Source organism: Salvelinus fontinalis, chromosome 37 (assembly GCF_029448725.1).
Source record: "Salvelinus fontinalis isolate EN_2023a chromosome 37, ASM2944872v1, whole genome shotgun sequence".
Lineage (NCBI taxonomy): Eukaryota > Metazoa > Chordata > Actinopteri > Salmoniformes > Salmonidae > Salvelinus > Salvelinus fontinalis.
In genome coordinates this window covers 8,982,566-9,004,830 of record NC_074701.1, presented here as the reverse complement: position 1 = coordinate 9,004,830, position 22,265 = coordinate 8,982,566, and the positions used below count along the sequence as shown (strand labels likewise).

At 42.8% G+C, this 22,265-nt stretch overlaps 1 protein-coding gene across 1 annotated transcript in view; it reads left to right on the top strand.

Moving 5' to 3' along the window:
- LOC129836077 (anthrax toxin receptor 1-like) overlaps nt 1–22,265 on the top strand; it is a 58,971-nt gene that overhangs the window by 23,870 nt on the left and 12,836 nt on the right. The window contains exons 12-17 of the mRNA XM_055901850.1: nt 2,695–2,773; nt 3,810–3,905; nt 4,061–4,099; nt 4,320–4,418; nt 4,601–4,768; nt 14,452–14,532. Coding sequence (XP_055757825.1) covers nt 2,695–2,773; nt 3,810–3,905; nt 4,061–4,099; nt 4,320–4,418; nt 4,601–4,768; nt 14,452–14,532 — 562 coding nt within the window. The remainder of the gene's footprint in view (nt 1–2,694; nt 2,774–3,809; nt 3,906–4,060; nt 4,100–4,319; nt 4,419–4,600; nt 4,769–14,451; nt 14,533–22,265) is intronic.

Genomic DNA, 22,265 nt, shown 5'->3' with positions numbered 1-22,265 from the left:
CTTCAATGCTTCCCACAGTTGTGTCAAGTTGGCTGGATGTCCTTTGGGTAGTGGACCATTCCTGATACACACGGGAAACTGTTGACCGTGAAAATCCCAGCAGCTTTGCAGTTCTTGACACAAACCGGTGCACCTGGCACCTACTAACATACCCCGTTTAAAGGCACTTAAATTCTTTGTCTTGCCCATTCACCCTCTGAATGGCACATACACAATCTATGTCTCAATTGTCTCAAGGTTTAAAAATCCTTCTTTAACCTGTCTCCTCCCCTTCATCGACACTGATCGAAGTGGATTTGTGACATCACTAAGGGATCATAGCTTTCACCTGGATTCACCTGGTGCGTCTATGTCATTGAAAGAGCAGGTGTTTTAATGTTTTGTACACTCAGTGTATATTTTAAATGTTTAAGAGCATTTGAGGGCCCATGAGATGTAAGCCCCCCCCCCCCCACACACACACACACACACACACACACACACACACACACACACACACACACCCCTCAGCCCTGTCTCATATGATGAAGTCATCATTGCTGCTGTCACGCAAGCACATGGTGACTGGAAACCTCCTGGAAGAAGCTACACCAAACACATATACACACACTCATGGCGGAGGGCTGATTGATGGGTGGTACGATGGCTCTGTCACCAGGGTGCTGATCGCGCTGTGCCCCCTGCCTGCCCAGAGAGAAAGAGGGAGAGAGCGAGAGATAGAGGTATAGAGGCAAAAGAAAAGGGGGGGGAAAGGGAGACGGAATACATATTTTTCTGTGATTCTCAGTATTAATCTCTGGTTTTCTCTGTGGTGCTATGCAGAGTTAAACAATTTCATACTGTTCTCCATTCTGTTATAGAGAGAGGGAGGTCCTAGAAGGGAGTCTGGGGGGGATGTACTCCCTCACTCCTCCCCTCCCCTCCTCACCTCCCCCTTCTCCCTTTTCCATTTCCTGTCTTTGTCTGCTCCCTCCTTTCTCATCCACCCTCAAATGACCTCAACCCCCCTTCCCCTAGCCTCCCCCTTCCCTTCCCTCGGTCCTAAACCACACTCTCAATGACCCCTCTCTTCTCCTGCCTCCTAAATCATTACAACTCACTTACACACTCTCCTCTCATATATCAACCCACCAACCTCAAATCACTATTTAGTAGGTTTTTTTTTGCAACAACCCAACACACACAAACACGCACCAACACACATGCACAGTCCTCCCCTCTGTATGGTTCTCCACGATCTGTGTTGTAGATAGAAGCACTAACATTCGGGAGGGGAAGTCGTTCAGTGGCCTAATGACAACTTTCCACATTGGGACTCTGGAATCAACCCAAAGTCCACAGGTCCCATCCTTTTTTTATACTTGCTGGCAGTCGACAATGCAATCCTGACAAATGTTACTTTGCTACCCTAACCCCGTAAAGATGCATTCCCCTATACGGTAGGCCTTACAGGTCCCATACCTAACCAAAGTCCACAGGGCCAAATGTGCCAAATGTGATGGCCGTCAGAAAGCAGATATTAGTGAAAGAGAGCAAGAACAGACAGATACAGAGACAGGAATGTGTTAATGGCCTATATCTTATTCATGCTTCAGATTTCTAAAGAAAGCCATGAGTATCAAACATAGATCTGTGTGCAGGTGCGCATCCACGTGTCCGTTGACATGAAGCATGTAATGTCTTGCGTTCATGCTAAAGCCTAATTTATACCTTATCTTCAAAACAGAAACTATTTTCGCATTAACGAACATACAACTATGGAACGTCAGCAAGTATTTTGAATTAGTATTCTTGGTCCTAGAGTCGTGAAATGTTCAGAGTACATTGAGGGGAGTTACTGCTAAAATTGGCAAAAATGTTGTTACAAGTTTTTCACAAGACAACGACATTATGCAAGTATGCAACTCAATTAACTATGCAAAATGGCGATCCTGCATGATTGCATAGAGACTCAAATTGTGGGCTGCACATATTTTTGGTCCTCAAGTACTGTTATGGGAATTTTATGAATAATGACTAAATGATGTATACATTTAACGTAGAATTATAACTAACAGAATTATATCCGGTCTGATGAATCATGTTTGTCCATAAGAAAAAGGGACTGTTGGTAGGCAAGGAACTGTGGCAGACAACTTGTGACCACTGTGAAACTGATAACAGGGATGGAAGTCTCCCCACCCAGGGAGGGGAGAGACCTTGGGCTTGTAGTAGATTGTATAACAGGTGGAGGACAATGTATGAGGAGAAGACTTGTGAACTATGTTGCCATTGTATCTGAGAGGAGGAGGAACGTTTATGACGAAATGTGAGGTATATAAACCAATGTACCGGAAATGATAGGCAGAACGTTCCCGTAAATAAACATTTGACTATTGTAGACTGGGCCTCTGTCTGTTTTTATTTATATCAGTATCCTACAAATCCTGATATAGCAGACTGAGTAATTTAATTTAATTGGTTAAAGAACATGAGAACTTAATTCTCCTAACAAGTACGCAGAACAGCCATTGTAAGTAACTAATTGTGTACTTGCACTGTTTACTTACAGTACATAAGGTATATATTAAGCTTAAGTCTGAAAAGAGCATGGATGTGATTTTGGGGGGGGGGGGGGGGGGGGGGGGGATTATGGGTTCTGAAATGTGTGTTGCGAGGGTTGATGGGTAATGTAGTGTTGTGGGTGTGTTGCAGGGTGATCTATCTACAGGTCAGTATGAATGAAGGACTCTCCTACATCACCAGTTCTGTTCACATCACCACCATCGAATGTGTGAGTACACCGATGTTCAACAACATCAACAAAGGCTCCAAAAATGACAGAATAATAATAATTGTCTGGAACTTCCTGTGTGGGAGCACCCCATGCTTTCAATATACTGTGTATCCCTTATTTACTCAAGTGTTCCCTTTATTTTGTCAGTTACCTGTAGAATGAACGGAGAGGTATCGCTCGAGTCGCAACAAAGTTAAATATAACATTGCGAATGACACAGTTTCACGTGTACAACATTTAAAGACCTGCATCACTATAATAAGAGCTTTTCCAGTTCTAAACGGATGTATTTGAGTGTTTTCGTGGCCTTTGTTCATGTTTTTTACGGGCTCCCATACTACACAACAAGGATAAAGACGTGATTTGCTGTTTGGGGTTTCTCAAAAACATGTGAAATCACTAAAAAGGCGACTGGACCCTTCTATAACACACCATTTACATCAAAAATTTAGATTTTGTTGTAACAAAAATAAAACTTCTTTGGGGTGGCAGGTAGCCTAGTGGTTAGAGCATTGGGCCAGTAACCAAAAGGTTACTAGATCGAATCCCCGAGCTGACAAGGTGAAAATCTGTCGTTCTGTCCCTGAACAAGGCAGTTAACCAAGTGTTCCTAGGCTGTCATTGTAAATAAGAATTTGTTCTTAACTGACTTGCATAGTTAAATAAATCAAAAAATAAGCACTAAGCAACATTCTGAAACAGTAAGCAACATTCAGCTACACATATCCTGAAGCAATTCAAAATAATGTTCTTTGGTATAATTTTGCCCTTTTTTGTATTTCTGTACTTCCTATAGTTCCCTCCTCTTTTTTTCCCTCCGCCTATTCTCCGCGGTCTCCTCTGCTCTCTCTGTCATCAGAGGAGGCTGTGAGTATGTTCTCTCTTTCATCTGTTGATCTGTCTATAGTCACGCCAGAACTGTACCTTCATCCAGTCAATAGCCCCCCCTTCAATCTTTACTCATCTCAGTCCAACTCCAAACAAGATGCCATATCGGTTTGTAATTACACCTTTGCTCTGTCTCTCTGTGTAGTTTGATGGGACCATCCTGCTGATCTCATTGCTCGTTCTGACACTTTTGTTGGGCCTGCTGTTCATGTGGTGGTTCTGGCCCCTCTGCTGCACCTTGGTAAGACGAGCTCTTGTGTCTTCATTCAGTAGATTCCGGGGTATTACTGTGGGAATTGTAGTTATTTGGAGAGTATGGAGAGGGAGGATGTTTTGTTGTGTTTAATGTATCTTCTTCCTGATGTACTTGTTCAATGTGAATGGTTTTCTCTCCAGGTCATCAAAGAGCCCCCACCACCTCCTCCCCCAGAGCCAGTAAGTCACCCACATAGATATTCTAAAATTCCGTTTTCCCGATGTTGCTAGGATGCAAATGTCCATTCTAGTGTTATATTTAATTGTGTGGTCACCCAAGGAAACCCCTCTACATGTCTGACTGGTTACACAGCATACACCTCCACCTCCCATACTCATATTTATACAAATAAAACCTTTCGTTTAAACCTCAACTTCTCACTAACTCTTCCCATGTCAGGAGTCTGATGATGAAGATGGTATGCCCAAAATGCGATGGCCCACAGTGGACGCATCCTACTACGGAGGGAGAGGGGTGGGGGGCATCAAACGCATGGAGGTACACCTTCGAGCGCACACTCACACACACTCACACACACGCACACACACACAAATTATAGCAGTGCCAACCCTGTGCGGAAATGGATATCAGATAATATAGAACTGTCTGAAAGGAATTCCTGTCTTTTGTGTGTGTGTGTGTGTGTGTGTGTGTGCGTGTGCGCGTGTGTGTGTGTGTAGGTGCGGTGGGGGGATAAAGGCTCTACAGAGGAAGGGGCTAAGCTAGACAAGCCTAAGAATGCAGTGGTGAAGATGCCTGAACAGGAGTATGAAGCGTACCAACCCAAACCTCGCACACCCAAGCCCTGGAAACCTCCTCAGGACAGGAGGTGGTACACACCTATACAGGTAACACACAAACATAGAACATTGCTAGCTCATTAGGGTTTCAAAACACAATACCCCATAATGACAAAGTGAAAACATTTTTTTAGAATGTGTTGCAAATCTATTACAAATAAAATACAGAAATACCTTATTTACATAAGTATTCAGACCCTTTGATATGAGAGTCGAAATTGAGCTCAGGTGCATCCTGTGTCCCTTCATCAGTGGTTGAATACTTATTGAAAAAGTAAGTTTCTGAAAATCTCGGGAAAAACAAATGTCATCATTATACAAAGACACTTTATTTATCCCTTAAAACAAGTTAAATGTAACTAAATGTAATCAAAAATGTAATCTACGTAATCCCCAAAAGTAATTATTTATCATGAGAGCCATAAACAATAACTAGAAATGCTGCATACTCCAAGAAAGGTTAAAATCTAACCTGTCTGGTTAAAATAGTTATAAATTGCTGAGGTGTAGTCACTATTGAGGACACAATCTCAAGTATACAGTACAAATATGATCAAAAATATGAAAATATGAAACATTTGATGATGTATTTCCTATTCAATTAAACTGTATGAATGAGGCTTAAAATGACTTATATGCTTTCTAAATATGGTGTACGGTGTTTCCTCCGACACATCGGTGTGGCTGGCTTCCAGGTTAAGCGGGCATTGTGTCAAGAAACAGTGCGGCTTGGCGGGGTCGTGTGTCGGAGGACGCAACGCCTCTCGACCTTGTTTCCCCCGACACATTGGTGCAGCTGGCTTCTGGGTTAAGTGAGCAGCGTGTCAAGAAGCAGAGCGGCTTGGTGGGGTCGTGTTTTCGGAACTTTGCCTCTCCCGAGTCCATACAGGAGTTGCAGAGATGGGACAAGACTGTAACTACCAATTGGATACCATGAAATTGGGGAGAAAAAGGGGTAAAAAAAAAACACGTTGCATGTTTAGTGAATATTTTCTAATGGTCTCTCTTGATCAAAACGTCTGCCCCCATCGCTGTGAACGTCTCACAGAGCTCTACCTTTGCTTCCTGGACTTGTTAGGAACTCACATTTCATCTCATATTAAACAGAACGTTTTTTGTTGTTTAAAATCTATCATTTATTTTAGATGAATGGCTATAAATCGATCTCTGAATGTGCTACCATGACAAAACCACTCCCTCCTGCTGTGCTATGTCAGGATTGCAGGCATGTGCTTTGTCAGTGGTTGTGATACAGTATATGGTTCAGCCAGGAGTTGATGGGCAGTCGAAAGAGTGAATGAAATGGCAGGAGAGACATCCCAGCTGCAAGTGGTTTCAGATTTCACATCCTACATCACAAAGGCTCAGAAAATATACCACTGTGTCCGGGGGAAACAGGGCTATCGCTTAATGCAAGCTATTTGGTACCAGAACCACGCACGTCCCCTAAACAGGGGACTTTACCTCTAAGAGGTTTTAAGTCTTTATGCAACGTGGAATTCTCGTGTGAAGGGTTAGACGTGGTACACAGCAGCCGGCTTTCTTCAGCTTCAGATCTGAATATCAAACAGAAGTCGTCATACCTACTGGAAAAGTCATATGCTTTACCTTCTTCATATACAGTACCTTATGTCATATGGTATCTTGGTCTGCATGGTTGGCGCTGGTTAGAATAGCCAGTAGAATGTTCCGTATTGAACATTTTGATAGAGGGTATCTGTCTGCTGGTTCCACACACTCTGTTTCTGCTTCTGACCTTATGACACTTTCAAGCCACTGGCATCATATCTTATCCCCCTCACTTATCTTACTCCTTTATGTTGCAATGTTGGTGGCCCCTTGATCCATATCTACTCATCTCTTCTTCTCCGGGCTTTTTATCAAGCCTGACATACTTATCCATCCTTCTTTCCTTCCTACTACAGCTTCCTTTCTGTTGCAAATCTAGCCTCTGACAATTTAAACTAGCATAAAAAATAAAAAAACTTTTAGATAGCTGCATGAGTCAAACACACAAGGAACTTTATACATTTTTTTAGTTAGGGGTTCAAGCATTAAAGTTGCAAGAAACTATGGCTTTTTCATTTTGTGACAAAACTTAATTATATTACCTCAACATCAAATTTGGTGTTGATCGGTCAAGCTGTTCCCGGAGAAAAATAAGTTTAAAGACCTGTGTTGATTAACAGTTTGCTGGTACAATCAGAGGGCCAAGTGTTCGTTTCACTAGTCGATGTTGCACGTTTTTTGCGAGAGCGATACTGCAGCTACTCTCTTTGGCTGTGTGGAGGGTTTAGTTTAGAAGGATCCCCATTAGCTACTGCACATGCAGCAGCTACTCTTCCTGGGGTCCACATAAAACGTACAAATGCATGACAAAGTACAGAACAGTTATATACAAGGACATTAAATTCCCCCAAATAAAAAATATATGTACTGTATGTATATTGGATAGACACCAAGACACAACAAAAATACTATTTACACATTATTCATACATACATATTCAAATTGTTATATACAGTTAAATTTGATCTTTCGAAAGAAGAGATGCGCTGTGACATAATATGTTATTTTATCTGTTTTCTAAAGCTAAACTTGCTTTTTGCATGATTAACCTCATGTGTCAAAGCATTAAACAATGACATTGTTCTATACATAACTGAGCGATGCATTAAATCCCAGCTTTGATGCACCTGTACTGACCTCGCCTTCTGGATGGTAGCGGGGTGAACAGGCAGTGGCTCGGGTGGTTATTGTCCTTAACGATCTTTTTGGCCTTCCTGTGACATAGGGTGCTGTAGGTATCCTGGAGGGCAGGTACTTTGCCCCCAGTGATGCATTGTGCAGACCACACCACCGTCTGGAGAGCCCTGCGGTTGTGGGCGGTGCAGTTGCCGTACCAGGCGGTGATACAGCCCGACAGGATGCTCTCAATTGTGCATCTGTAAAAGTTTGTGAGGGTTTTAGGTGACAAGCCAAATTTCTTCAGCCTCCTGAGGTTGAAGAGGGGCTGTTGCGCCTTCTTCGCCACACTGTCTGTGTGGGTGGACCATTTCAGTTTGTCCATGATGTGTATGCCAAGGAACTTAAAACCTTCCACCTTCTCCTCTGCGGTCCCGTCGATGTGCGTGCCCCCTCTGCTGTCCACGATCAACTCCTTTGTTTTGTCGACATTGAGTAAGAGCTTATTTTCCTGGCACCACACTCCCAGGGCCCTCACCTCCTCTCTGTAGGCTGTCTCGTCATTGTTGGTGATCAAGCCTACTACTGTTGTGTCATCTGCCAAATTGATGATCAAGTTGGAAGCGTGCATGGCCACGCAGTCATTGGTGAACAGGGAGTACAGGAGGGGGCTGAGCACGCACCCTTGTGGGGCCCCACTGTTGAGGATCTACCTTCACCACCTGGGGCGGCCCGTCAGGAAGTCCAGAGCCCAATTGCACAGCGCGTGGTTGAGACCCATGGCCTCAGGCTTAATGATGAGCTGGATGGTACTATGGTGTTGAATGTTGAGCTGTAGTCAATGAACAGCATTCTTACATAGGTATTCCTCTTGTCCAGATGGGATAGGGCAGTGTGCAGTGTGATGGCGATTGCATTGTCTGTGGACCTATTGGGACGGTAGGTCTCTCAAAGCACTTCATGATGACAGAAATGAGTACTATGTGGCGATAGTCATTGAGTTCAGTTACTGCCTTCTTGGGTACAGGAACAATAGTTGCCATCTTGAAGCATGTGGGGACAGCAGACTGGGATAGGAAGAGATTGAATATGTTCGTAAACACACCAGCCAGCTGGTCTGCGCATGCTCTGAGGATGCGGATAGGGATGCCATCTGGCCCGGCAACCTTGCGGGGGTTAACACGTTTAAATGTCTTATTATATTATCCTCAAAGCGGGCAAAGAAGGTGTTATGTTTGTCTGGAAGCAAGACGTCGGTGTCCGTGGCTGGTTTTCTTTTTGTAGTCTGGGATTGTCTGTAGACCCTGCCACATACGTCTCGTGTCTGAGCTGTTGAATTGCGACTTCACTTTGTACCTATACTGACATTTCGCTTGTTTGCTTGCCTTGCGGAGGGAATAACTATACTGTTTGTATTCGGCCATATTCCCGGTCTCCTTTGCATGGTTAAATGCAGTGGTTTGCGCTTTCAGTTTTGCGTGAAATCTGCCATCTATCCACAGTTTCTGGTTAGGGTAGATTTTAATAGTCACAGTGGGTACAACATCTCCTATACACTTCTTAATAAACTCAGTCACCGTATCAGTGTTTTCGTCTATGTCATTCTCAGATGCTACCCGGGAAACATATCCCAGTCCGCGTGATCAAAACAATCTTGAAGCGTGGATTCCGATTGGTCAGACTAGCGTTGAATAGTCCTTGGTCTTGTATGTATCACAGAAGTTAGAGTAGCAGGGATCTAGAGTTTTGCCAGCCCGGGTACTACAATCAATATGCTGATAGAATTTAAGTAGCCTTGTTCTCAAACTTTCTTTGTTAAAATCCCCAGCTACAATAAATGCAGTTTGAATAGAGTCCAGTGAAGTTCCTTGAGGACTGTTGTGGTATCGGCTTGAGGGGGGGGGGGTATACACGGCTGTGACAATAACCGACGAGAATTCTCTTGGGAGATAATACATTTGATCGTGAGGAATTCTAGGTCAGGTGAACAAAAGGACTTGAGTCATTAAACATACACCCCCGCCCTTCTTCTTCCCGGCGAGATGTTTATTTCTGTCAGCGAGACGCACAAAGAATCCCGGTGGCGGTAACGACTCCGACAGCATATCCCCAGAGAGCCATGTTTCCGTGAAACAGAGTATGTTACAATCCCTGATGTCTCTTTGGAAAGCAACCCTTGCCCTAATTTTGTCTAAATTGTTATCTAGAGACTGGACATTAGCGAGTAATATACTCGGAAGCGGTGGGTGGTGTGCACGCCTCCGAAGTCTGACCAGAATGCCGCTCAGTCTATCTATTCTGCGGCAACGTTATTTTGGGTCAGCGTCTGGAATCAGTTCGAATGCCTTGGGTGGTTCGAACAAAGGATCTGCTTCGGGAAAATTGTATTCCTGGTCGTAGTGCTGGTTGTGCTGGTAAGTTGACGTCGCTCTGATATCCAATAGTTCTTCCCGGCTGTATGTAATAACACTTAAGATTTTCTGGGCTAACAATGTACGAAATAATACATAATAAAACCAAACACCGCAGTTTCCTAAGGCCTAGAAACGAGGCGACCCTCTCTACCTCTACCCATCTTCACAACAACTTTGTCAATATGAGTTGACCATGATAACTGACTATCCAATGTTACTCCTCGGAGTTCAACTTCTTCAACTTGTTCAATGGTCACACCCTTTATGCACAACTGCAGTTGAGGTGTAGGTCTAAGAGAATGCGTTGAAGCAAACACAATGCTTAAGGTATTAGATGCATTTAAGACCAGTTTATTGTTAATTACCCATTCTGACGCTGACTGTAACTCCTTGCTAAGAGTCTCAGTGAGCTGACTGTCTCTGCACATCAGCACCTACAATCATCAGCATACATAGTCATTTTAGCTTCTTGTAATACAATTGTCAAACCATTTGTAAAAAATAAAGAAGAGTAACAACCCAAGGCAACTGCCCCGAGGGACATTGCACTGTACATATCTGATGTTAGAGAAGCTTCCATTGAAGAATACTCTCTGAGTTCTATTGGATAAGTAACTCCAACCATGTAAAGCCATAACGAGTTTTGTAAATAACAAATGATGATCAATAACATCAAAGGCTGCACTGAAATATAACAATACAGCTCCAACTCTCATCTTATTATCAATGTATTTTGCCAATCGTCAGTCAACTGAGTCAGCGCAGAACAAGTTGAGGTCTCTTCCCTGTATGCATGCTGAAATTCAGTAGTCAGCTTGTTCTTTGAAAAAGATCATTGTATTTGTTCAAAAACCATTTTTTCCATCAGTTTACTGAGAACAGACAGCAAAGTGATTGATCGGCTGTTACAGACAGCGAATGGTGCTTTACTATTTTTAGGATAGTGGAATTGCTTTAGCTTCCTTCCACTCCTGTGGACACATACACTCCTTTAAGCTTTGATTAAGGACATGGCAAATAGGGGTGGCAATACAGTCTGCTACCATAATCAAACGTTTCCCATCTAGGTTGTCTATATTTGGTGGCTTATCGTTATTGATGGATAACAATAGTTTTTCCACCTCTTCAGCACAAACTTGACCAACTTCAAAACAGCAATCCTTCTCTTTCATTATTAGATCTACAATTCACAAATATGATGGTTCACAGTTCAATGTTTTCATTTCACATCTCAGTTTGTCCACTTTACAAGGATAGTAGCCGTTGAAGTGATTGGCTATATCAATCATATCAACTTCAATGAACGATGGCGATTAAATTGGATTTTCTGCCCATAATATCATTTAACCTGTTGAGGCTGGGGGCGCTGTTGTCACTATTTATGGTAATCGTGTAATTTTTGAAACGGCTTCCTACAAAATTCTTGATCGTACAATATGCATATTATTATTATTATTGGATAGAAAACAGTCTATAGTTTCTATAGGAGTTGAAATTTTGTCTCTAAGTGGAACAGAACCCATTCTACAGCAATTTCCCTGACATGGAGTCAGATTTCAGAAATTTTGGCCACTATTCTGGAGTCAGTTTTAAAGCCAATGTTATTCCTATGAGTATACGGACACTGCTTACGTCTTCCCCTGGATGCCTTTACGTGATGACGATTTGAATGGGGTCGATTGCGCGTTCACAGGCACTATAAATTAAAAAGCCCTGTAGCTAGTCACTCTTTTGGAGCTGCGTCATGCGCCTGGAGGACACCGACCCGCACCTGTTCCAAGCATTAGTGTTGGGAGTAATCTTTCTCCGGTCATGTTAAGACTCGTTATAGGAGTTCAAAACATCATAAGGTAGTTAATTTAAAGCGTTTTATAGCAATTTATATCCGTTTAGTGCGATTTTGGGACATTTATTTCTGAAACGCTGTGAATCGCTGGGCACGCTTCCAGTTCATGCTGAACGCAGTTGGCATTTCCACATGGCAAGAGGACAGCTTTCCACCAAAAGACGATTAGACCCAAGAAAGGATCCTTTGCCCAAGATACTGATGGAAGAACAGCTCAAAGTAGGAAATTTTTATTATGATAAATCGTGTTTCTGTCGAAAAATGTTAGTGGCTTAGGACGCCATGTTTTTTGACGTAGCTTCGCTTGGCGCAAACTGTATTGAAAAGTAAGGATAATTTAAAAAATGTAATTCCGCGATTGTATTAAGAATTAAATTGTCTATCAATCGCTGTCCACCCTATATTTTTTAGTCACGTTTATGAGTATTTATGTATACGAGTAGATCACTGTCTATTATGGCGCACGGACATTTTCTCACCAGCTGGGCTACTTTCCCCATTGTCTAACCATGATTTTGGTGGCTAAATATGCACATTTTCGAACAAACTGTATATGCATGTTGTAATGTGATGTTACAGGGGTGTCATCTGAAGAATTCTGAGAAGGTTAGTGAAAAAAATAATATATTTTGGCGATGTTTACGTTATCGCTCACTTTGGCTAGAATTAATGCTGGGGTAATGTTTGCACATGTGGTATGCTAATATAACGATTTATTGTGTTTTCGCTGTAAGACACTTAGAAAATCTGAAATATTGTCTGTATTCACAGGATCTGTGTCTTTCGATTAGTGTATGCTGTGTATTTTTACGAAATGTTTGATGATTAGTAAGTAGGTAAACACGTTGCTCTATGTAGTTATTCTAGTCCATTTGTGACGGTGGGTGCAATTGTAACCTATGCCATCTACCTGAAATATGCACATTTTTCTAACAAAACCTATCCCATACCATAAATATGTTATCAGACTGTCATCTGATGAGTTTTTTTCTTGGTTAGGGGCTATAAATATCTTAGTTTAGCCGAATTAGTGATAGCTACTGTTGTTGGTGGACAAAGAAAAATTGTGGATTATGCTAATGTGTTTTTAGCTAATAGATTTACATCTTTACATATTGTGTCTTCCCTGTAAAACATTTTAAAAATCGGACATGTTGGCTGGATTCACAAGATCTGTGTCTTTCATTAGCTGTATTGGACTTTAATGTGTGAAAGTTAAATATTTAAAAAAAAGAATAAAAAAATAATTTCGCGGCTCTGCCTTTTCAGTGGGGGTGGGGGGGGGAGTGCCGCTAGCGGCACCCTCATCCTAGACAGGTTAAGGTGCTCCAAAGTTTTTTTCCGTGGTAATATGTAATTCTCTTGTTTTGGTAATATCATTTCTTAAGCCACCAAGTTTCAGAATGTACAGTATGTCAACCAGTCAGCTGAGCAGCCTGACTTGTTTGACCCCTTTCTTCAATAATTCCTTTGAACCATACCATTTTTCAATTCCTCATCAATCCAGGGGGCTCTAACAGTTCTCACAGTGAGTTTCTTAGCAGGTGCATGCTTGTCAACAATTGGCAAGAATCATTTTACAAATAGTCCAAGTGCTGGATCTGAATTCTCCTCCTTAAACACATCAGACCAACATACATGTTTTACATCTTCAACAAAAGAGTCCTGAGAGAACATTTTGATCTCTGATAAATAATTGTAGGCCCTGCCTTTGCTACTTTGGCTTTCATTGTTATTGCCACAATGTTACGGTCACTACAGCCAATGGGAACTGATATTGCTTTGTAGCAAAGTTCTGCAGCATTAGTGAACATATGATCAATACAAGTGGATGTCACAGATCCAACACTATTGGTATACATTCTAGTTCGGGGGTAGGCAACCTTGTTCCTGGAGTGTCGCAGCCACTTCCTGTTTTTGATTTAACTGACCTGGAAGACCAGGTGTGTTGAATTTAGGCAATCACTGAACTGATCAATTAGCTCAATTGGTTGGGTGTGGCTCCAAGTGTGAACAGAATTCTGCAGGACCTGTGGCACTCCAGGAGCAGTGGTTCCTACCTCTGCTCTAGTTGGTTGAGTCATAACCTGGGTCATGGTACATCATTAGTAACAGTAAGAAGCTTCCTCTTGAGAGGACAACTAGATGATAATAATCCAATGTTCAGGTCTCAAAGAAAATACATTTCTTTGTTAGCATCAGGATCTTATCTAACATTACACACATTCTCCAGATACAGACAGTTTGCAATTGGTGACCTATAGCAGCGCCCTAAAAGGCTGTTGATGAGGCAGGTGAAGCTGCAACCACAGAACTTCAATTTTCATTTGTCATGAGATTCTCTTTGAGCTTTATAAGAATATAATCCACAGAGACTCTGTGCCACAAAATGAATGAAAAAAAAACGGTACAAATCCTGGCCAGATCATTTCAGATCATTTCAAGTGACTTGGAGTCAAGCCTCCAAGTCAAGTCTCAAGTTATTTTATTTGATATCAAATTGGTGACTCAAGTCCATAACTCTGGCTTGAACCCCCGGCATGGCTGCTTGAAACTATATTTTGTCATTATCAGTCCTGACATTAAAAAACAACAGTTTATTAGCTCGATGCAATAGCCTTCTATGGTAGAATGTTCCGCTGTGAATAAGGACTACGGTACTCACCAAGATCAATAAAGAATTAATAAAATAGAGCACGATATAAAAGCTATTTATTTTACCCCCAGCTTTTAATATGATCCCCTGATGGAACCTTTCTCTTCCACTCCCCTTTCTCTATCCGCAGGGGAAGTTGGATGCTCTGCGGGCTCTGTGTCGTCGAGGATATGATCAGGTGTCCCTGATGAGACCTCAGCCTGGAGACAAGGTGAGACTGTTACTATTCACACACAGGCACACACACACACACACACAGGAATCCCCCTATAGAGTCTGGTTCCTCTAAAGCGCTCTTCTGGGTTGTCTGTGTGTGTGTTCCAGTGATCCTTTTCAATGAAGCATCTGCACTCTCTGTACCATAGAAATGGCAGGTGCTAATGAAACAATCACAGTACTATACTTTTAGTCACTGGTAGCTCCCATAGTACAGCTATCGGCCTCTCACACACACACACACACACAGATGGATGTTTCTATATAAACTCTGTGAATAAGCTGCTGAAATCTGTCTCTTTCTGACACACACATACTTTCTGAATGAACCGCTAATAACACTCTTTCTGTCCTACACACACAAAGCTACTATTGTTCAAACACAGGGAGAGTTATGTACTGATACTGACTGTGAGTTGATGGAGTTTCCAGCTTTGTGTAGGAGTCCTCTGCTACTCTCCTGAGAGAAACAGCGAGCTCAGATACAGTAGTCTGCCTAAAAAGAGATAAAGAATGATCAGGCAGAGATGGCGTCATTTAACACAACAGTGAGTACAGATAGGAGCCACCTTTCCAGTAGTCTCGGTTTCATTCACTGGGAAGAAAATATGTTTCGGGATGTGACAGGGGCAGGTTTACTTTATGACTGCTATTGTTTGTCTTATGTTAGTGTTATTGTTGTGCAAAGAAGGGGAGGGGAGGGGAGAGACAGAGAGAGACCACCCGTCCTCTCTATCTCTCTCCCTTTCTCTCCCTTTTACTCCTCTCTTTCATCCTCTTTCTCTTCTTCTCCCTCTGTCTCTTTGTCTCTCCTTCTCTCTCACTATCCCTATTTCCATCTTTCTCTCAATCTCCCTCTCATTGCTCTTTCTTTTTATCTCTCTGTACCCCTATCCCTGTCTTTCACACCTTCTTGACTGGGTGAATGGGTTAGGGTTAGAGGGGAGAGAGGGTAGAGGTGCCTTTAACAGACCCTTGGTGGTCTGATTTAACACCGTATTAAACAGTGAGGCCCTAAATTCGCACACTCACATGTGCACACATGCACAAACGCACATCGATAGGTCCTAAAGTCACACACACACACAAAAACACAGAGCGAGAGGCCCTAAAGTCACACAGGGGACGTTACACAGCCCATTGAGAAGGAGTGCCATTGTTGAGTCGAAAGGGGGTGTAGCGACAGTAGAGGGATTGATGTGGGCAGCCTGGTTGGTTCTGACTGCGGTGGTCTGGTCGTGAAAAGGGACGCAGCAGAGCAGCAGACCTACACCAGAGACAGCATATGGACACAATGAGAACACAAGCTCATGAATATCAGAGAGAGTAGGAGGAGGGAATCCCCTCCATATGCTGCTGTAAACCAGCGTGGCGAGCCGAGGGGATTGTAACCAATGTGGTTTGTGGTAGGGGAGAGTTGTGTCTCAGGTGCTTATTGCCAATAAGCTCTCAGTGTAGAATTATAGGTTTTTGCACTTTTCTCCAAACATCAAATTTCAAAGTGTTTTTGACATCCTGGGTTGACTCCTGCTCAGCATTGTTCCGTTTCTCCAAACTTCAAATTACGAAGTTGCTCAAAACGTCAAATGTCTAAGTTAAAGGGGAAGTTCACCCAAAAACACTTCTGGCCACTTTATAACATTTGCCTGGCAGTATCCCAGACAGTTTTTAGGTTCATTGTTTAATATAAAAATGCTGAATTTCCAAAAGTACTTTAAATGCATCCAAAACTATGTGTATTTATTGTTACATGAACAGCGATTGATGTCTCGGCACTGAATTGCCAAATAAATGTTGTTGTTTTTATGTAAAAAGTGTAAAAAACATAGTGCTACTTCATGCTAGCGCAAAGGCCTTCCATTTCATCTGTAATCTGGTAGATACTCTTCTTCGTGGTTCCTAGATTGATAATTACAGGAAACAGGACAAAGGTGGGACAAAGGAGCGTCTTACTATTGGTCTTCAAGAAAGGAAGTCAGAACGAAAGTTAAAGTAACCAATCAGATGGCAACGTGTCAAAAGTATATTTGCCGTTGCAAATGTTAGACTCCACTCTGTGGTCTTGGAGTTACGGTCTAGCGGGAAGATGACAGAAGTGGATGCTGAGTTCGAATGAAGCAGCGCGTCAAGTCAATTTGGTGAAGACGAATGTTCTGACTGGACAACGCTAGCATTGAAAACTGTAACAAAAAGGAAATTGTCTAAAATTGGAGTGGAGGATACGCGTGTAAATGATAATGAATCGCTTCTTATCGGGATGTGTTTGTTGAATAATGATGCATATGTTGGAAACCCGTTTGAGTTGTCGAAAATTGGGATGTATGCGCTTGGAAAAGTCTGTCAGCGTGACCAGGATTGGTTTTATTTTGATCAATTGTATTTCTGAAGAGCAGAGGAAGATTGCAGCGGGCCTCAAAAGAATCCAGACAACAGAAGTTTTGTGTTTTGAACTTCGGAGTAGAGCACCCGTCAAAGGAGTCATCTCAGGGGTGATGACAGATGTTCAAGTTGAATATCTGAAGATAATTCCTGGTGTGGTTGGGGCCCGGGGTCTGACCCGCTGGGTGAAATGGAGAAAAAGAAGAAAGTCTGTCGGCCCTGTTGTTTTTTGATCAAGAGCAAATACCAATGCATGTGAAGCTTGGTTATGTAAGATACACCATAAGAGCTTTTGTCCCAAAACCACTGCAGTATAAGAATTGTAAGTGATTTGGCCATGTTTCAAGTGTGTGCAGACGAACAGAGTATACTGAAGAATGGCGTGTAGAAGGACAACGGTGTTGCAGTTGTGATGGGGATCATGATCCTGAGTTCCTGGAGTGCCCTGTAAGGGCGAAGGAAATTGAGGTGGCAAAAGTTAGAGCAGTCAATCGAATTTCCTATGCGGAGGCGATTAAAAGAATTGAGAAAACAAGTGATGCTAGTGAAGATATGGTTGTGGATACTACGCCTGTAGTAAATGTTTGCTGCTAGACAAAAGATACCCTGTGTGTTAAAAAGGTGGATTTTGTTGCGTTCTTTGCCAGCGTTATAAACTGTACAGCACAAGTCTCAAAGAAGTCGAAGACACTGGACATTATTGTGGCTGCGGCAGAATTTTTTTTGAGACTCAAGGATTTTACACCTGAAGACTTGCAAAGGGGTACTGGCAACGGAAGACCACCCCTCCCAGGTTCCCCTTGAGCCTGTGTAGGGATCAGATCTGTTTTATTTTTTTTACAGAAAAGTTGTTTGATTTAGTTTATTAACTTTTTGGGTAGTTTTTTTGTAGTTCAGTTGTTGGGGGAATCCTGTTTCCGAAGAAGAAGAAGAAGAAGAAGAAGAAGAAGAAGAAGAAGCGATGGTAACGGTAGCGAGTAGCTAGGCTAGCGGTTAGTCATCTCTGAAGTAAAGTAAGGTGAACAATGTTAGTAGTTGAGTAGCTAAGTCAAGTTGGCCGAAATTAAGTGCATTGTTCCCGGGTGCAATAATGCTCCGGTCAGATACAAATGCAGTCGTGGCCAAAAGTTTTGAGAATGACACAAATATTATTTTCCACAAAGTTTGCTGCTTCAGTGTTTTTAGATATTTTTGTCAGATGTTACTATGGAATACTGAAGTATAATTACAATAATTTTATAAGTGTCAAAGGCTTTTATTGACAATTACGTGAAGTTGATGCAAAGAGTCAATATTTGCAGTGTTGACCTTTCTTTTTCAAGACCTCTGCAATCCGCCCTGGCATGCTGTCAATTAACTTCTGGGCCACATCCTGACTGATGGCAGACCATTCTTGCATAATCAATGCTAGGAGTTTGTCAGAATTTGTGGGTTTTGTTTGTCCACCCGCCTCTTGAGGATTGACCACAAGTTCTCAATGGGATTAAGGTCTGGGGAGTTTCTTGGCCATGGACCCAAAATATCAATGTTTTGTTCCCCGAGCCACTTAGTTATCACTTTTGCCTTATGGCAAGGTGATCCATCATGCTGGAAAAGGCATTGTTCGTCACCAAACTGTTCTTGGATGGATGGGAGAAGTTGCTCTCAGAGGGTGTGTTGGTACCATTCTTTATTCATGGCTGTGTTCTTAGGCAATGTTGAGCCCACTCCCTTGGCCTAGAAGCAACCAACACATGAATGGTCTCAAGATGCTTTACTGTTGGCATGACACAGGACTGATGGTAGCGCTCACCTTGTCTTCTCTGGACAAGCTTTTTTCCAGATGCCCCAAATAATCGGAAAGGGGATTCATCAGAAAAAATGACTTTACCCCAGTTCTCAGCAGTCCAATCCCTGTACCTTTTGCAGAATATCAGTCTGACCCTGATGTTTTTCCTGGAGGGAAGTGGCTTCTTTGCTGCCCTTCTTGACACCAGGCCATCCTCCAAAAGTCTTCACCTCACTGTGTGTGCAGATGCACTCACACCTGCCTGCTGACATTTCTGAGCAAGCTCTGTATTGGTGGTGCCCCGATCCCGCAGCTGAATCAACTTTAGGAGACGGTCCTGGTCGCTTGCTGGACTTTCTTGGGCACCCTGAAGCCTTCTTTACGACAATTGAACCGCTCTCCTTGAAGTTCTTGGTGATCTGATAAATGGTTGATTTAGGTGCAATCTTACTGGCAGCAATATCCTTGCCTGTGAAGCCCTTTCTGTGCAAAGCAATGATGACGGCACGTGTTTCCTTGCAGGTAACCATGGTTAACAGAGGAAGAACAATGATTCCAAGCACCACCCTCCTTTTGAAGCTTCCAGTCTGTTATTCGAACTCAATCAGCATGACACAGTGATCTCCAGCCTTGTCTTCGTCAACACTCACACCTGTGTTAACGAGAGAATCACTGACATGATGTCAGCTGGTCCTTTTGTGGCAGGGCTGAAATGCAGTGGAAATGTTTTTGGGGGACTCAGTTCATTTGCATGGCAAAGAGGGACTTTGCAGTAATTTGCAATTCATCGAAAGCCAAGTCAACAAACAGATCACTGACCATCTCGAATCCCACCGTACCTTCTCCGCTGTGCAATCCGGTTTCCGAGCCGGTCACGGGTGCACCTCAGCCACGCTCAAGGTACTAAACGATATCATAACCGCCATCGATAAAAGACATTACTGTGCAGCCGTCTTCATCGACCTGGCCAAGGCTTTCGACTCTGTCAATCACCATATTCTTATCGGCAGACTCAATAGCCTCGGTTTTTCTAATGACTGCCTTGCCTGGTTCACCAACTACTTTGCAGACAGAGTTCAGTGTGTCAAATCGGAGGGCATGTTGTCCGGTCCTCTGGCAGTCTCTATGGGGGTACCACAGGGTTCAATTCTCGGGCCGACTCTTTTCTCTGTATACATCAATGATGTTGCTCTTGCTGCGGGCGATTCCCTGATCCACCTCTACGCAGACGACACCATTCTGTATACTTCCGGCCCTTCCCTGGACACTGTGCTATCTAACCTCCAAACGAGCTTCAATGCCATACAACACTCCTTCCGTGGCCTCCAACTGCTCTTAAACGCTAGTAAAACCAAATGCATGCTTTTCAACCGTTCGATGCCTGCACCCGCACGCCCGACTAGCATCACCACCCTGGACGGTTCCGACCTAGAATATGTGGACATCTATAAGTACCTAGGTGTCTGGCTAGACTGCAAACTCTCCTTCCAGACTCATATCAAACATCTCCAATCCAAAATCAAATCTAGAGTCGGCTTTCTATTCCGGAACAAAGCCTCCTTCACTCACGCCGCCAAACTTACCCTAGTAAAACTGACTATCCTACCGATCCTCGACTTCGGCGATGTCATCTACAAAATAGCCTCCAATACTCTACTCAGCAAACTGGATGCAGTTTATCACAGTGCCATCCGTTTTGTTACTAAAGCACCTTATACGACCCACCACTGCGACCTGTATGCCCTAGTCGGCTGGCCCTCGCTACATGTTCGTCGTCAGACCCACTGGCTCCAGGTCATCTACAAGGCTATGCTAGGCAAAGTGCCGCATTATCTCAGTTCACTGGTCCCGATGGCTACACCCACCCGTAGCACGCGCTCCAGCAGGTGTATCTCACTGATCATCCCTAAAGCCAAAACCTCATTTGGACGCCTTTCCTTCCAGTTCTCTGCTGCCTGCGACTGGAACGAATTGCAAAAATCTCTGAAGTTGGAGACTTTTATCTCCCTCAACAACTTTAAAAATCTGCTATCCGAGCAGCTAACCGATCGCTGCAGCTGTACATAGTCCATCTGTAAACTACCCACCCAATTTACCTACCTCACCCCCATACTGCTTTTATTTATTTTACTTTTCTGCACTTTTGCACACCAGTATCTCTTCTTGCACATGATCATCTGATGATTTATCACTCCAGTGTTAATCTGCTAAATTGTAATTATTCGATTTATTGCCTACCTCATGCCTTTTGCACACATTGTATATAGATTCTCTTTTTTCTACCATGTTATTGACTTGTCTATTGTTTACTCCATGTGTAACTCTGTGTTGTTGTCTGTTCACACTGCTATGCTTTATCTTGGCCAGGTCGCAGTTGCAAATGAGAACTTGTTCTCAACTAGCCTACCTGGTTAAATAAAGGTGAAATAAAAAAAATAAAAAATAAAAAATCTGATCACTCTTCATAACATTCTGGAGTATATGCAAATTGCCATCATACAAACTGAGGCAGCAGACTTTGTGAAAATCTATATTTGTGTCATTCTCAAATCTTTTGGTCACGACTGTACACTTCACATTTCCACTCTTTTCCTGTCTGCGATGGAGTTGTTTGTCAGGCATGGCTGCAGGCCATCCGACATCAAATTGTATTTGTCACATGCACCGAATACAACATTGAAACAGTGAAATGCTTACAACGGTGTGTTGTAAGAATTTCCTGCTTATGGTGTCGATATGACACCTGAAGTCATTCACCAGCTGCAGTTGATCATGTGTAGTGATCACTTTGTGGCCACTGACTACAATGGTGACCTGTTGAAAGCGGGTTCTGTCTCCACCGTCTTTCCACCATGGACAGGAAAGATCCAACCATTCAAGGTATGTTGCTAGCTAGCTAAGTTGCTAACACCCGTAGCTAGTCACCATAAAGTAATTTATGACGTTATTTGTTTGCCATTCGCTGAACTAGTTTGTGATATTTTTAGCTTAGCTACTAACTTACTGTCCTACTGAAAATTCCCTTTTCCATTACACTGATAAGAAATTGAATATTCTTTGCTACTAGGCTTCACAGTTTGCTGTAGTGATATTGATTGCATAAAATGACTTGCCCTAGCTAAGGTCCATGAGTAGGACATTTCGCCCTAGCCAGAGCCATATAGATAAATGTATGACTCTGGCCCTAGCTAGGTGCATGAGTTGTAATGACAGCAAACTAACCCAACCTTTACATTATTTCAATTAAAACATTCACAATATCAGCTCATGCCATGAACTGACATGTAATGACTGCCTCTCTGTTACACCAGCCAACATCACCATTAAAACCAAGCCAGATGCCACTTGTCCTGTGCTTGCAATTGAGAAGCCGTGTACAGCCTCACCCCTTTATGGTCTGCCGAGGAGGTCCCTCAACATCAGGGAGTTACTATGAACCCAGCTACGGAGCAAACAACACATAGTACGAAGGTAGACTATACCCACACATCTGATAGACTGTACTTACCATTTCATTTTATTCTGACTTCTGACGTCCATTTTTTCTCTGTGAGTAGGAGGTTGAATCAATGACCCTTGCG